General features: G+C 44.6%; 1 protein-coding gene across 4 annotated transcripts in view; it reads left to right on the top strand.

The window, feature by feature from the left end:
• Positions 1-11,395, top strand: part of LOC116519164 (casein kinase I) — a 33,907-nt gene extending 22,512 nt beyond the window's left edge. For 2 of the 4 annotated variants that reach the window (XM_032232894.1, XM_032232890.1), the window contains one exon: positions 2,511-3,254. In XM_032232894.1, the coding sequence (XP_032088785.1) occupies positions 2,511-2,607 (97 nt within the window). In that variant the 3' untranslated portion in view covers positions 2,608-3,254. Of the gene's footprint in view, positions 1-2,510; positions 3,255-9,634 lie in introns of those variants that run through there. The other 2 variants (XM_032232892.1, XM_032232891.1) reach the window with 2 other exon arrangements.
• The last annotated feature ends 5,537 nt before the right edge of the window (positions 11,396-16,932 follow it).

Below are 16,932 nucleotides of genomic sequence, written 5' to 3'. Positions count from 1 at the left end.
TCACTTCCTCAGGGATTACAGGAGGGTTAGGTAGAGGCAGATCTGAGAAAGTTGGCGGAGCTGGTGAGGACCCTCAGGATCCGCAATGCACGTTTGCATGAACTGCCGTGACTTGCTTCCATCTTACTCTGAGCTAATGTTTCCTCCTTTCCTTTCTGTGTTTTTATTTGTCTCTTTCTTTCTTTCCTCCTTTCTCCTCTCACTTGTCTGTTGTAGCTGCCTGAAAATGCTCAACTTGTGGTGAGTCACTCTCTCTGGTACACGTGCAAGGGGGAGTGAATCAGACTAGGCTGCGCTTGGCCCAAAAGCAAAGCGACATTAATCGAGTGGGGAGCAGGTAGCGAAGGATGGCCTCCTTAGGGCAGGGGTCAGCAACCCACGGCTCTGGAGCCGCATGTGGCTCATCCCTCTGCTGCAGCTCCCTCTGTCGCCAGTCAGCTCCACAATTGATAGGGCTTTCAGTTAGGGCAGATAGAGGAAAAAGGATGCCGCGCTAGGAGGAGGCTCTATGGTGGGGGACCTGGACTTCTGGTCAGCAGAGGAAAAAGAATGCCACGCTAGGAGGAGACTCTATGGTGGGGGAATTGGACTGCTGATCAGCAGAGGAAAAAGGATGCCACGCTAGGAGGAGACTCTATGGTGGGGGGAACCGGACTTCCGGTTGGCTCCAGAATTGAATTGGGGGGGGGGGGGGCTTCCGTTTAGGACCTTTATGGCTCTTTGAGTGTTTAAGGTTGCCGACCCCTGCCTTAGGGGCATTAGGGCAAGGCAGGGAGGTTGATGCCCGGATTGGCACCTCAGTGGCTTCCCTCAAAAGAGAGTGTGGCGGAGTGTCTGGAAAGCCTGAAGGTGTCTCGGTTTGTCCCCACAGTTGTTGCAACTGTGCAGGTTTTCTTTAAGCAGCTCCTTTGCCCGGGATATACTTTTTCAATCCTTCATTGGTTTTAAAAAAAAGTGTTTTGCAGCGATTTCTATGGTTTTTGTGAAGTATTTGGGCCTTTCCAATGCCAGGGATCTGTATTGTGAGAATAGAGTAGTCCTGCTTTTGTCCCGGAATCCCTTATCTGTTGTCTAAAGTGGATCTCCCTCCCACACACCCTCAAATGTGGATCCACATAATCAGGTCTCTCTTAAAAACCGGTTACATCAGTGTTTAACACCACCATATTTTAGCTTGGTAAAAAGGTAAATAGCATAAGAGTTTCTTGGGGGCGGGGGCTTCTGAAAAAGAGTGCCTTTTGGGCTCTGAGGGGGCTTTGATTCCAACAATAATTCCCAGTAGTTCAAAACTGCATAAGGCTGGAATATATTGAATATATTTTGAAATGTTGGAATATATTCAAAGCTTTACATTCTTGGGACTCCTGCATTGGAAACATTCTGTCCCAGGAATGTGTGACGGTAGCAGCAACAATAATACTTGCTTATTTTGCCACGTGTGCAGTTTTAAAGTTTCGGGGATGGTGGTGGTGGTGGTGGAGAAAAGAGGCTGATTATGGGGAGTTTTGAACCCCAAACTGAATATGGCTTGTAGAGTTTCCCTGTCACCTTACCAGCAGTTTTGGCTGAGGACTTCCTTCTCGAAGATGGACAATGCACAGCCCCATCTTCTGACAGCAGGATATCAGTGGGGGGGGGGGGGGGGGCGTAAGTCAGGGCAGTTAGCGGAATTGTAATTTAATACCTGATGATCTGAAGTGGAGCCGAGCTGGTGATACTAGCATTATGGAGGGTCTGCAAATACAGATGAAGCTTTGCTGGCCCACTCACTGCTCACCTCCAGCTCTGAGGCCCGGTTCCAAATAAGTCACGGACCGGTAGCGATCCTTGGCCCAGGGGGGATTTGGGGATCCCTGCTATATGGGATTCCCGTGACTTCCCTATTTCCCTCCCCTTCCCCTACATCAAGCATCTCAAGATGCATCAAATGCAATTCCTGATAGACCCCCTGACCTTGATTTCCGAGCTGTGGGGGCGCAATGGTCAGAGTGCAGTACTGCAGGCTACTTCTGCTGACTGCCGGCTGCCTGCAATTTGGCAGTTCGAATCTCACCAGGCTGAAGGTTGACTCAACTTTCCATCCTTCCGAGGTGGGTAAAATGAGGACTCAGATTGTTGGGGGCAAGAGGCTGACTCTGTAAACTGCTCAGAGAGGGCTGTAAAGCACCATGAAGCAGTATACAAGTTAAGAGCTATTGCTAAGTGAGAAGGAAGGAAGGAAAGAAGGAAGGACGGACGGACAGACCGTGATGGCACAATGCTTAGAATGCAGTATTGCAGACAAACTCTTCCCACAGCCTGGAGTTCGATCCTGAACGGCTCAAGGTTGACTCAGCCTTCCATCCTTCCAAGGTGGGTAAAATGAGGACCCAGAACTGATGGGGGCAATATGCTGACTCTGTAAACCGCTTAGAGAGGGCTGCAAAAGCCCTGTGAAGCGGTCTATAAGTCTTTAAGTGCTATTGCTATTTCTCAGGTAATTCTGTAAATGCCCTGCTTTTGTGCCACAGATCTTCATCTTTATCAAGCTATGGACATAGTTTATCCCCGAAAAAGGCCACAAGTAGACTTACGGACTCTTCTTCAGTGAAAATAAACAGCACATAACCCATTGACTAATCACATTTTCTGTTTTCGTCCCCACCCCACCCCACCCCTCGCTCCATTTTGCTCTGCCAAAGAAACGCTTTCCTTCTGTCTGTTTTTTTAGATTGTAAGCCCCTCGGGGTATGGACTTCTCAGACCTGTTCTTTGTGATATATGCTTGGTTGGTGCTATAGAAAAAATGAAATAAAAAGACAGTTTTTGCAGAAGGACAGCCTACGTTCCACCTGTTATGCAGTTGAGAGTGGTTTCTTGGGGTTGCAGCCTCTGTCACGATTTGCTGGGCCACCTAGGCATGCAAAAATAAATATTGAATCGTAAGAGCCAAAGAGTGCCACGTAAATGCCAGGAAGCGATCAGGGTTATTATTGGAATGAATGCTATATTACATATATTTTATTTATTACATTTATATTGCCACCCATCTCATGTATGAGACTCTCGGTGGCGTTCTACCATGTTTCCCCGAAAATAAGACAGGGTCTTATTTTCTTTTGACCCCCGAAATAAGCACTTTACCTTATTATTTTTGGGGTGGTCTTTTTTATTTTTGAGGTGCAGGAGTCAGCGAGCGTGGTCCCCTCATGGCTGTTGCCGTGTTGCAATATTTTCAGGGAGGGCTAATTTTGGGAGAGGGCTTATTTTAGCGCATGCGCTCAATAGCCCAGTTGGGCTTATTATCCGGGAGGTCTTATTTTCGGGGAAAGAACCCAATGAATAATATAAAATACAATTTTTTAAAAAAATTTTTAATAGAGTTAAAACACATATAAATAAGAGTGGAAACATAGATCTGCCAACACTTTGGGGCTCCCCTCCTTCCTTGGGATCTCCAAGCCTGTTGTTTTTATTTATTTATTTATTAAATTTTTTTGCAGCCCCTCTCAACCCCAAGGTGACTCTGAGTGGCATATATTCCTTTCTCTGGGCCTCCTCCTGAAATTCTCTATGTAGTACTTCAGAAAAAAAAGTTTAGAAAAGTGGTTTGGAATGGCCAAAGATCTGAGGGAACCAAAGTAATGGAATCCGTTATTTTTACATATAACATGTCTCCAAAGACATCGGACAAGGGGATTTTGTTTGGTTCCCCCCCCTCAAATTTGGCAACTTTAAGACAAGTGGACTTCGACTCCCAGAATTCTGGACATGGAAGTCCACCCATCTTAAAACCTGCTAGCTTATTCCCAAACCATAGAGTTTAACTTTATCGACACTGAATAGCAATGGCTTTCAGTGTTTGAGGCAATATTTTATAGCAGGGGTCTCCAACCTTGGCAACTTTAAGACTTGTGGACTTCAATTCCCAGAGTTCCTCAGCCAGCAAATTTGCCAAGGTTGGAGACCCCTGTTTTATGGCACTTAACTGTGGATGTCAAAATGTGAACTATTTGTTCTACCAATGAGCAGCCCTCATCAGTCAAAACTCGATTGTTATCCCGATGTATATACACTTGCTGGGGTATTTGGGAGAGCATCAGGTTGGAGAAAGATGCTGAAACAGTCATTCTTTCAAGTCTTTTGAACTTGGAGGGAGGAGACAGATTTAAAAAAAAACAAAAAACCATTCAGTACCCTTTGGGTATATCCCCGTTCATCTTTCAGGTGTGAGAACCCCTGAATAGATGTGCGTACCTCTGTTGCGTGAAAGCTTTCAAAAGATTGTATGCATCATTCCTGCCCCCCCCCAAAAAGGAATACTGGACTTCCCCAAGCGTTAGCCCAGATTACAAAAACGGAGCCGTTTTCTCTTTGGGCTCAAACTTGCTTGATTTGTGGTCATTGTGGCTGGCACCCCTGGATGTACAATTGTACATAGAATGCCGTGTGTATTTGACATTCAGGAGCTGTGGATCCAGCCATTTCGTTTCACCCCTCGATCTCCTAAAATTGACGCTCCAACCAACAGCCCACAAACCTAAAAACCTATACAGGTAGAACTATCTCTAGATACTTCCAAGAGTACCTTCAGGACTTCTCTGAAAAGCCTTTCCCCACTTGTGAAGTGGAACCAAACCTGGGTCGAGAATTATAGAACATTACAGTTGTGAAGGCCCACTGTGAAAAGGCCAGGTGTCCTGGGCAAGGCCTTCACCCATCAGTCTCGATGGACAGGCACAGGGGAAGCAAAGACAGTCATTCTGGGGGCCTTTAGAACCGAGGCCAAAAACGAAGTGCGTGCCAAAGACAAATGAAAAAAGCTTATCCTTAGAAGTGATTGCCCAGGATTATATTACCTGTTACCAATTTGGCTCTCCACCATAACGCATTTTTGCACGGTGTCCCTCTTTAATTGGAAAAGATTTGTTTTTTCGGCCTCACCAATTGCCACAATTTATTCGGTGGCATTTAGGGAAGGGTTTTTAAAAAGCTTTTCTGTTTGAAAGAGGAAAGGCAGAATTTGGTGCCCACCTCCATAAAGGGTTAGACTAATATTGTGGAACCCTTGCCCACCTGATGGTTTGTTAATGTGTCCTGCTAGAGAAGTGACCTGTGGTTAATCCAAGGGGTTTAGGTGGCTCTTCCCTAAGACCTTTTTGCCACAGGGTTGGTAAAAGAAGGGCAGTCCCCCTAGTTCCCCAAAATATACTTCCCGTGTTTATGAGAAGCCGTCTCTGGCCTGGTTGGTTTCATGCAGGTCCTTCTTCCCCAAACGACTACCTCCCTGATATATTGGGCCGGCGGCCATGCTGTCTTTTGGTTGTTGCAGCCCCAAAGCCTCTGGAGGTGGTTGAGTTGAGCAAAGACGAGCCTGACATGAAAATCTCAAGTGTGGGGAATAGGTATGTTTAAAGGGACTCTTGCCTATGCGGTTCCTTCCATGTGACTCTGTGTCTCTGCTTCATTTCATAGTGAATTCATTGCGTAGGTGAAGGCTTCCCAGAGTCCAGGCTTCTCATAAGAAACTGGATTGTCTCATTCTGTGAACCATCCAGCCTGTGTGTCATCATTAAAGGAGGCCACCTGTGCAGAATAAGTCACCCTTAGTTTCCTGCATGAGCCCCTCAGGTTTTTACCGATCATCTTCCTTCACTTTGGTTGTTCGTTTTATCATTGATTAAAGAGAATACCTTGTCAAAACCCCAACCATGTCCCCTTTCTCTTTTATTATAGTTATTTCTTGTGAGGTTTTGTCCATATCACATGTTCTACAACATATCTTCCATCTCAAAACAATCAACCAACCGATCAGCCAATCAAGCACCTGAGGACGCTTATTTTATAGACCCAAACTGGAGTATTTCTCTGTATTCTCATATTCTCTAAACAATTGGCACTGATTGTCTAGGAATTCTTTATGCCAGTTGCTAAATATAACCATTTGGCTGAAACAATTGGTACGTGGACTGAAAGAGTCGGACACTGCAATTAGAGAGTTGCTAGGACCGCCCCCTGCCTCCCAGCATCGTTTGTTATTTTATTTTTTATTTTATTTTATTAAATGTATATGCTGTCCATCTCGCTGTCCAAATCTCTCTTTTGTGGGGTTGATCCATTCCAAGAGATAAAGGACTTTTTTTTGGTGAGATTTGTACTCATACCCAATTCTGGCGTCATGAGCTCCCAAGGAAGACTATCTTTACATAGGAGAAGTTGGTGGAAAATGTTTTTGAGGAATGGGTGGGAAGAAAGGTTAACATAGACAATTTACACCGATTGACATTTTTCTAGCCTACTGTGGTTTCCATAATTTTGCTGGGATTTATTTAATGCATCGAAACTTACACCGTGTTTTCCCCAAAATAAGACAGGGTCTTATTTTCTTTTGACCCCTGAAATAAGCACTTGGCCTTATTTTCAGGGAGGTCTTATTATTTTTGAGGTGCAGGAGGCAAGTACTAGTCACCTCATAGCTGCTGCTGTGTTGCAATTTTTTCTGGGTGGGCTTATTTTCGCGCATGCGCTCAAAACCCCGATTCGGCATATTATCCGGGGAGGCCTTATTTTCGGGGAAACAGGGTAGTTGTAGTGATGCCAGCTAGCTTTTATCCCAGGCAGGCCAGGACACTGTATAGCCCAGTATTCAACAATCTGCTGCCCTTCAACTCTGTGAAATTATTAATTCAGTCATGCTAATCTAAGTACGATAAAATTCCCATCACTTGCAGGACATCAAGCTGGAAAAAGGTGTTACAGAACAGGGGCCTCCAATCCTGGGCAACTTTAAGACTTTGTGGATTTCAACTCCCAGCTGGCTGGCTAAGGAAATCTGGGAGTTGAAGTCCAGAAGTCTTAAACTTGCCAAGGGTGGAGATCCCTGCTCTAGAAGAAATGTGTCACATGGACAGACAGACATCATCCAGCAGAGAGAGGAAGACATTTTTTAGAGTCCAGAGTTGACTTGGGAGTTCCAAGGAACTACTTCAAATTAAATCTTTCTAACCTACTTGTTCCATCAACTGATGGAATGTTTTGATATAGAAGATCTTTTTAATACATATTTTAATTGATGAAATTTGGATATGGAATAAATGTTAATGAATAAGGTATCAATTCTGTTGAATTAAATGTTGCATTTTTAAAAATGTTAAGTGTTAAAAAGCACCTGGCTTTTTAAATATAGGAAGATGCACCCAAGAGTCACTTTAATTTCCTTTTTTAAGGAATTGGAAGTATAAATATCTTCAATGATGTGTAAACGGTTCAGACAGCCAACATGCACTGGCACTAATTTGAACTATGCATTCAGTTCAGGGGTGGGTTTCTCGCCCCGTTCCAACCGGTTCGGTTGGAACGGGGCCGGCGGCGTCCTCGTGCACGCGCGCAGTGCACGCATGCGTACTAGCATCTGTGCGATGTTCCAGCTGCTCCTGGAGGATCGCGCAGGCGCTGTATGCGTCCTGTGCATGCGTGGAAGCGCAGAACTCGTCAAAACCGGGTAAGGAGCGCGGGCGGGCGGGTGGGCCCTTCGCCGTTCCCGGAAGTTACTTATTTCCGGGTTCGCCGACCAACCAGTTCGCGGGGACCGCCGCGAACTGGTTGAAACCCACCCCTGATTCAGTTCCCTACCAAATAAAAGGGGAATTTGCTGTTAAGCAAAGTAATAGGAAGGTATGAATAAAACCAGGATGAAAAACATTCTTTGTATTAAAATGTAACTAAGGAATTAGCCGAGCTTGTCGATCAGAAAGGTCGGCAGTTCAGCGGTTCGAATCACTAGCGCGAATCACTATATAGAAAAATAGGGACCTCCTTTGGTGGGAAGGGAACAGTGTTCCGTGTGTCTTCGGCAATGAGTCATGCTGGCCACATGACCACGGAGACGTCTTCGGACAGCGCTGGCTCTTCGGCTTTGAAACGGAGATGAGCACCACCCCCTAGAGCCGGGAACGAGGGGAACCTTTACCTTTTAAAGGAATTAGCAAACATGGATTACTGATTGAACTACACCTCCCATTTTGAATGCATGTGTTTGTAATGAAATAAGGAGGAAGAGTATTAAAGCACTAAATCTCCATCTAATTTCGATTACATCAAAAGTTAGTTTCTCTGTAACAAAAAAAAAACATTTTCTAATGAGGAAAGAAATGGCACTTCCAAAATTTTACCTCAGATCTTTTGAAAACTCCAGGACAACCCAAGCCCTTACTAGGCCAAAACTTCGTCCCACTTATTCTTAAATAATCAACTCTAATCTCCATGTGATCAACTACTTGGACTTTCCTCTGCCTCGTGCTATGTGGATCTATCCCAACGGCATCTCATGCAAACTTCTTCATGTTTCTGAATCTCTCTAATTAGAACCTTCCGGAGCTTAAGAGCTTCTCACTTGTCCAGGTTGCGTTTTTGAGAAAATGGAGGCTTGGAGTGTGCTTTGGGGATGGCATGGGTCTTTTGTACCACGCTTCCCCGAAAATAAGACAGGGTCTTATTTTCTTTTGGCACTCGGGTCTTATTTTTGGGGAGGTCTTATTTTTGAGGTGAAGGAGGCGGCAAGCGTGGTCACCTCACGACTGCTGCTGTGTTGCGATAGTTTTGTGGAGGGCTTATTTTTGGGGGAAACGGGGTATGAAAGCCGCCAGGTATCACCTTCCTGGTTGGTGTGAGTGCAGGTGCCGCGGAAAAAGATGGAGAAGCTGGAGGTCGGAATGGATTGCAATAAGTTACGGCAGTCCTTTAAATCAGGGGTCTCCAACCTTGGCAACTTTAAGACTTGTGGACTTAACAAAATTAGACACAGCTAAGTTTTAATTATTAGGGGGAAAATGTTACGATATAGGATATAGTCAAATAAAGAAAGGATAATGATAATAAATTATATACATACTATGAGTACAATATGAGGGAATTGGATGTAAATGGTAAACAGGGATTTGGAAAGGAGGATTAGAAAATTTTGGTATTAAATATTATGGATGTTTAGCTAGAATAGGATATGAGGATTTAATGTTAATGGAGGATTTTATAAATAAGTAAATGAAATGCCAGTATGTGGTTATGTATTAAATCTTGGTATACTTTATGATGAAGGACGTTTAAATAATCATAGTCAAATAAAAGTGGAGGTATGATGATGGTAATATAATAAATATCCGAGTTAAGATATTAGAATTAATATGAATTATATTTGATGACGGTGGAAGAGATGCACGAAAGCCTTTTGTAAACAACTGATACACTTTCTACAGTATGTAAAGAAGGAGGATTTGTATGTTCGTTTTGAAAATAAAAATATATTTAAAAAAAAAAAAAAAAGACTTGTGAACTTCAGCTCCCAAAGTTGCCGTCTGAGGAACTCTGGGAGTTGAAGTCCACAAGTCTTAAAAGTTGCCAAGGTTGGAGACCCCTGATTTAAAAAGAAAAGTGCGAGTCCCCCGATGTGTAGTCATAATGAGGGCAGGCCGTCCTGTTGTGTTATAGGGTTGTCCGGTTTGGCAGGAGAGGGTGGACGGGGGGAAAAGGATGCCTCGAGGGCTCCCGAGAAGGTTGGCTCCATCCTGTGCTGTTGTGTGCGTTGCGTTGGAAGGAGAGGGTGTTTTCGGGGCGGCCCTGGGGACGCTTGTATTGATTGGCTGTCTCCTTTGTGCTCCAGGTGCTGCTGCTTCTATAAGAGGAAACGAAAGAAGTCTTCTCAGCGCCAGAAATAACAGGTGTCTTCCGAAGGCATTTTTTTTGGGGGGGGGGGTGTTTTTTGCGTACCTGCTGTTCCTGCCACCTCTTATTAAATGAGGCTCCTGTTTGGGGAAGGTCAAGAAACAAGGGACACTTTAAACCAAAAAAAAAAAAAAAGCGGGGGAGAGACAGAGAGAGAGAAAACAGAGAGGAGGGGGAAATTCCAAAATAAACATTCAGGTGGATTCCCCAGATGGTCTCCCTCATTCACTCCTCGGATCCTGAAGCTCCTTTTGGCAGAATCAGAGAGCATCTTCCCCTCCCCATCTTGCCCTTCCCCTCCCCTCCAGGCACTGGTTGCCCTTTGACGGAAGGCGAGGCTGGCTACCTTCCTTCCTTTTCCATGGGGGGGTGGAGGGGAGGGCATTCCTGGCGAATGTGCTTCGTTGTTCCTCCTTTTGGGTCCTCCATGTGCTTCCCCCTCCCCTCCCTCCCCCTCCCAGGACAGGGCCTGTGGTGAGCCGTAGGGCCAAGTGAACTCACGGCTGCAAAGGGAAGAACGCTGTTGAAAAGAGCCCCAAGGTTCTCCTACATCTAAACCCTTGGTTTTCAACTCTCCCAGACAGCCAAGATGGGACGTCCACCATCGATGGTCGCCCATGGACAGCATCCACAGCAGTAAGCCAACAGCCGGAGAATTGCAATCTACTCTTCCAGTTGCCTTGAATTTTTTCTGGCTTCGGTGATGTCTGTCTCTCTCCCTCCTATTTTTTTTTTCTTTCTCTCTTCCTCAGAATGGTTGGAGAAAACTCTCCGTTCTAAAATGAGCATACGTTTGTTGCACTTTTAATTATTATTTTTATTTTTATTGTAACACGATGGATGCATATGACGCTGTTTGTGTGTGTTGTCTCCTGGTCGTGGCGGCGAATGAGGCCAGCCCACCTGCTCAGCTTTCCCACCCCTCTTTAACAGCAGGCTGCCCATCCCCTCTTTAGGATTCCTCACCAGGACCGCTGCCGGGTTCTTCTTAACGCCTCCCCCCCCCCCCGCAACGGTGTTTGCGCCCCGCCGCTTACTTGAATATTTTTTCCAGCTCCTCTTGAAACACCCCGCTCGTGGTTTGTCTCCATGGTGCCTACCTTTCACCGGCTTGAGATTGAAACAAAAAAAAACAAATCTTTTCTGCTGGCTGAAGGAGCGAAGTCAGCTGGACTGAACTTTGGACAAATGACCATAGAATGAAATGAGGCCCTTTGGCCTTTTTAAAGCGGAGCAAGGCTCAGCCAGAGAGTGGACACTGCCCTTGCCTTACACTTCGTCTCTGGTTTGGATTTTGCCAAGGCTTTTCAGTCAATCTCTACAGACTAGAAGAGGGTGTCATCTATGTAGTGCCTGCTGATTTTTTTATTTTTATTTTTCTGTTTTGTAACCTGGGCCCTAATGTTCCTGGAACACACACCTGGACACGCGATGAGATAAACTATCGAAAATGCAAGCGTTTTTTTTTCTTTCTCTCTCTCTCCCAAGCAGACGGGAACTTTGGGCACACTTTGAGAGAGGGATTGAAGAGGATCTTTCTTCAAAACCCTTGGAGTCGCCTCCTAAAATCCATCCGAAAGGCGACGCGACCTTGTTGATCCAGCGACTGATTTCCTTTCCTCCCGGAAAGGAAGAAGCTACCTCTGGGACTGTAGAGGAAGAAACAAGCGTAGAGTTCCTCGTTTGCAAATGAAAGAACTGCTAGAAGGCAAAAAGCCACTGGACTGGATTCCTGCTCATCTCCAACACTCTCTTCATGCCTTCTGTTTGTTTTAAATGTTAAAATCTCAGCCCCCACTTCTCTTTCCAGAGCTGTAGATTGCGGCTCATTTCCCAATTAATGGGCCAGGAGGACCCAGGTTTTCAGCGATCTGTGCATTGGTTCTCTTCGTGTTCTCCCTTTCCCCCAAAACGGGGTGCAGCACGTAAACCCAACCCGTCATCTTCCTCTTTTGTCACTGAGTTGGGAGTTTCCCCCTTGTCAGAGTACATTCTTCACCATTAACTTGCTGCCCATTCAATACCAATTTGAAATTAGCTGTTCATTCCACCTTCACCAAAGGGAATCAGGCTTGCTTCCTTGAGGGGATTTTAAAAAAAAATTCAGAAAGGAAAATTGCAGCTTTTTCATTCTAGCAGGAGCAGCGTTGACATTCCTCTTGCCCATTTTTGAAAATCCTGAAAGTGGAATATATTTACACTGAGCAAGAGTGTAGGGGATTTCTCCACCCCCCCCCCCAATTGAGGTACAACGTTTAGCTTGCAAAAAAGGGAGAACTACGTTTTAAACTACAGCTTTGTTTCTAAATCTTCAGTAAACCTCTAGTATGAAATAGGGACTAGGGAAGCTGCTCTAGACCGCTTTTAGGAATCTTCCCCTTGGTTATAAGCTAATCGTTCATTTTACACAGAGCACTGTGTTCTTCACAAAAAGTTCTCCATTGCTTCTTCGGAAATTGTAATATCAGCACTTGGATCTGTAGCCTCCTTTTTCCCGATGAGGCAAAAACACGTTGGCTTCCAGTCTCGGATAATTTACTTCTGAACTACGTTGGAAAAAAAAAACGTGTCTTTCCAAGAGCCAAGTCTATTTAACGGTGAGGATTGCTTTCCTTCTGGGGTTCATGAATTCTTTGCTAGCTTGGCACAGTTTTGTTTTTTTTTAAATTGGAACGAAATATCAGCAGAAATTTGATATCTGTTTAGAAAAGGAAGATAACGCCATCCAGTTATCTAGCAACAGGGCTTCTCACCTATATGCATGTTCCTCAGCTATTCGTTATTTTGTCCTTAAAAAAAAAAACTCCATCTCTGCTCGAGCCAAGAATCTTTATCCTCAGACCTCTCCATCTCCTTGAAGTGAGCAAATCTCTTTTATCGGAGTGATCCCTCATTCCTACTTCCTTTATATATATATATATATATATATATATATATATATATATATATATATATATATATATATATATATATATATATATATATATATATATATAAATATAAATATAAATATAAATAAATAAATAAATAAATAAATAAAAATAAACTGGAATGGCTAATCTAGAGGAAGCACGCTGCATTCATGTTCAAAAAAAATGTACATACAATCGCACTGAGAATGACCAGCATTAGAAAACTCTTTAAATTTCATGGTGGCTTTGATAACTTTGCTCTCTTTCATTCGTTACCCTTTGAACATAACTCAAACACCCCCCGAACCAGCGATTGGCGGGGGGGGGGGGAATCCCTGAGATGTTTGGTCTTCAACAGTGCCTGCCCAGATGTTCCCAAGTCCAAATATTTGTTCTTCCATTTCTTTCATGTGCCACACCTTCTGTAAGCAAACGGTGACTGCTTCTTCTTGACTCGGCAGCAGTCCATAGGTGCGTCTTTTCCCAAGATTTGGTGACTTTTTACGGAAGGTAAAATGGGAGATACCAGGGCGAGGGGAAGTGATAAAATGTGCACTGCCAAATTCGTACTTTTCCCCTTAAGCGCAAAGCCATAACCTTTGCTTTCTCAATATATTACGAAAAGAGGAACAGATCTATGATGCCTTGTCTGTACTCTTTCTTGGGGGCCTCCAAGGACGGACGGTACCAACTCCTTGCCCCGTTTAAAAGGCTGCCCGTTTTAACCAGTTTTGAGTGTCCGTGACCGAGGAACGAGAGGCTGGTCACTTTCTGTAGGCCTTGATGTTGGCGCGACCGCTAGCAATGAAAGGACCCAGGGGTAGATGGCCTCGGTGGTTCTCCGAGCTGTGTCTGCGTGATGCGTATCCCGTACAGCAGGGGTCCCCAAACTTGGCCACTTTTAAGACCGGTGGACTTCAACTCCCAGAATTCTCCAGCCAGCATAACTGTGCTAGCTGGAGAATTCTGGGAGTTGAAGTCCACCCGTCTTAAAAGTGGCCAAGTTTGAAGACCTCTGGCATACGTCATCGGAAACAAACTTTTCTTTTTTCAAACTGATGTTTTTATTACCGTCCATGGAATTTTCTGTAAATGTAAGGTGTCCTGAAGTTATAGGAATTATATTAATAGGGCTGGAAGTCTGCAGATAGGCAGACCGCATTGCCCTACCAACTTCCTGATTTAGCACAGCTGGGGATTCTGGGATTTATAGTTCGGCTCTTTCAAAAGCTCCCCCCCTCCCAATTTTCCATCCTTACACGGTGTGATTTTCGAAAAAGGGGCGGGGTGGGGGGAACCTTTATTTTGTTCCTGTATTCGATATGCAGGCAAGCCTCAAATTTGGATGTGGGCAGCATCAGCCTTTGCTTCCATTCGCTTTATTGCCAAATTCGCGCAGTAGCCCCCCCCCCCTGTATTTTCTCCCCCGAGGGGGTCCCCAGGCCAAGACCCAGGAGAAGGCAACCTCTTTCTCCCCAAACTGGAGGGCTGTGTGTTCCCTGCCTCCTGGGATCAGCTTAATATCCTTCCCCGCAAAACGTTGAGCGGGTGCCAATCCAACAGTAGGAAGGCTGTGATGTAACCCCTCTCTCACTCTTTTCAGACTGTCTCAGGAATGTAATCACTCCCCCCCCCCCCAAATACCCCCCCTTTCCCCCAACTGTGCTATTGCTGTATGACTTTAGGTGCTACCTTGTGGGATTTAAAACAGCAGTTGCCTTTTTCCACTTAGGAAGCCCAGTGAATTGTTTGTGTGTTGGGGGGAGCAAAAGTGGGCTTCGCCATGATCAGAAGAGAAAGGAATTAAGACTTTGGGGGGCATCTGGACCAGAACCAAATATCGCATCTTCTCCCAGCAGGGAAGTGCAGCTGAGTGGTTTGCTCCCATGGGAAAACCTCCCGTCGATGTATATTTTATCAATGTCTTGTTTCTTTCACCTGTGTCGGCCGGCCGTTGTGCTTTTAAATCTCGGGATTGGGGATAGCGAACCGAGGGCAGCTCTTCTTAACCGTCAAGAAAAATCAGCTGTGAAAATCTTTTTATTTCCTTTCTCTTTTTTTAAAAAGAATATTATTATGTGCACTGTTCCGATTCTTGTTAAAATGCCTTTTGGATTTTTTTTGTTTTTTACAAAAAATGTTTAAAGGTTTTATTTGAAACACAGGATGCAATGTTTTACTGTCCTCTTCATCATCCGTGCCCTGCGGTGGCCGCTTGGTGGGGAACGTGAAATACCTTTTTTCCCAAGATGAATGTCAGTTTGAAATGCATTTGAAAACAGTTCAACAAAAGGATAAGGGCTTATCTATGCCATGCGTGGGAAATTCCTTCCTCCAGCGCGGGTGGGGTTTTTACCGTGCCAGGAAATGGGGTCTTGCCACGGACCTGTTTGAATGGGATATTGCAAGAAATGTTGTGTACCTTGAATACATTCTCTCCCCCTTACTGGCACCATTTTAATGTAAAATAAAACATTGATTTTGCTCTGTTCACTTCCGGTCTGGTCATTGTTTTGCCACAGATTTGGGGCCTTGGAATTAATATTTCGAAGTCAGAAGGCCAGTGTGCCCTTCTTTGAACAGGTAGTCCTTGATTTCTGATCACTGGGACCGGAAATCCAGTCGTAAGTTATTGCAGTCGTAAGTTGAGGCACCCACATAACCGAGGTGGCGCAGTGGTTAAATGCAGCACTGCAGGCTACTTCAGCTAACTGCAGTTCAGCATTTCGGCTGTTCAAATCTCACCGGCTCAGGGTTGACTCAGCCTTCCATCCTTCCGAGGTGGGTAAAATGAGGACCCGGATTGTTGTTGGGGGCGATATGCTGACTCTGTAAACCGCTTAGAGAGGGCTGAAAGCCCTAGGAAGCGGTATATAAGTCTAACTGCTATTGCTATTTTCACATTTTGTAGGCGGTGGGGGAGGGGAATGTTGTTAAGTGAATCACCATGATGATTGTTCCAAAGGTGCCCTTTAAAAAAAATTCAAGAGGCCACTGGACTTTCTGGTTTTACTTTGAAGACATTTTGCTTCTGATCCAATAAGCTTCTTTGGCTCTGACTGGATGGTGGGGAATGGAAGGATAACCAGTAGCTCTTCCATAGTCTATAGATTATTTGCTAAGAATCTAGTTGTAAAGTATCTTTGTAGGTAGATTCCTGGCAAACGAACTTTTGGTTATAAGATCCTTCCATTCCCCACCATCCAGCCAGAGCTGAAGAAGCTTCTTGGAGTAGAAGTGAAATGTCTTTAAAGAAAAAAACAGAAAGTCCAGTTTCTTCTTGAAGGGGAAAAAAAAAAAACACCTTTAGGACAACCATGACCTGGAAGACTGAGAATCTCCAGACATTTAACCATGTTTGTTAGGCAAATCCGTTATTCCGAATGGACATGTTTTTGCTGGAAAACCAGCGCAAAACCAGAAACTGGCAATAGACATCACAAATCACAGCCATAAATCATGTCGTAAAACATCAGGTGCCACCTCCTATCTGCAGAGGCAAGGTTTAGTTTCCAAAATGGCTTAAACTGCTGCTGCTTTTCTTGTATAAAGAACCTTTAAAATACTTTTTTTTTTACTTCCCTGCAAGAGCTCAGCAACATTTATATAAAAACTGCTGGGGTTCCTGGGATGTAATTTTTGATGAAATAATGAAGCCACTTTTGGGTGCTTCAAATCTTAACACTTGGATTTTTAGCTATTACTGTTACACAAATCACTGTTTCCTATTTTCTGCTAATATCCAATGCCTGAAAGGCAGGTCCATCTTTTAGCAAGCTTCCAACCTCGATTCTCTTCAGGATCTAAAATGTAAACCTATTCATCAGTAGCAATCAGAGCAGATCTGCTTTATATTTTGGAGGTTTTGAATAATTAATACAAAGTTATGTAATCTGTTGAATGAAGCATTAAGTCTGGAGGATGCTCAAAATGTTTTTCAACCTTGGCCACACTAAGATGGGTAGACTTCAACTCCCAGAATTCCCACAGCCAGCATGGCCGGCTGAAGAATTCTGGGAGTTGAAGTCCATCCATCTTAATGTGGCCAAGGTCGAAAAACACTGCGTTAAAGGACTCCGTTCACCCTGGAGTAACTTCGGCCATAGCGCTATAGCCTTGTTTTCCTCCACAAATGAAGAGGGAGTCTTAATTGCATCGGCACAACAACCTTGGAGGTAGGCAGGGCTGACTGCTCTGGAGCTCAACGGAAAATCCAACCGTTGAGCGGCCTCTGCTTGCATCTCACCTACACCGACCCCTACAGGAGCGGAGCGGTATACTATCTCTCGCGCGCCCCTTTCTGGGTAACGTAGTCTCGCCAGAC

This window comes from Thamnophis elegans, chromosome 16 (assembly GCF_009769535.1).
Source record: "Thamnophis elegans isolate rThaEle1 chromosome 16, rThaEle1.pri, whole genome shotgun sequence".
Lineage (NCBI taxonomy): Eukaryota > Metazoa > Chordata > Lepidosauria > Squamata > Colubridae > Thamnophis > Thamnophis elegans.
The sequence above is the reverse complement of the archived record's forward strand: the minus strand, read 5'-3'. Positions and strand labels throughout refer to the sequence as shown.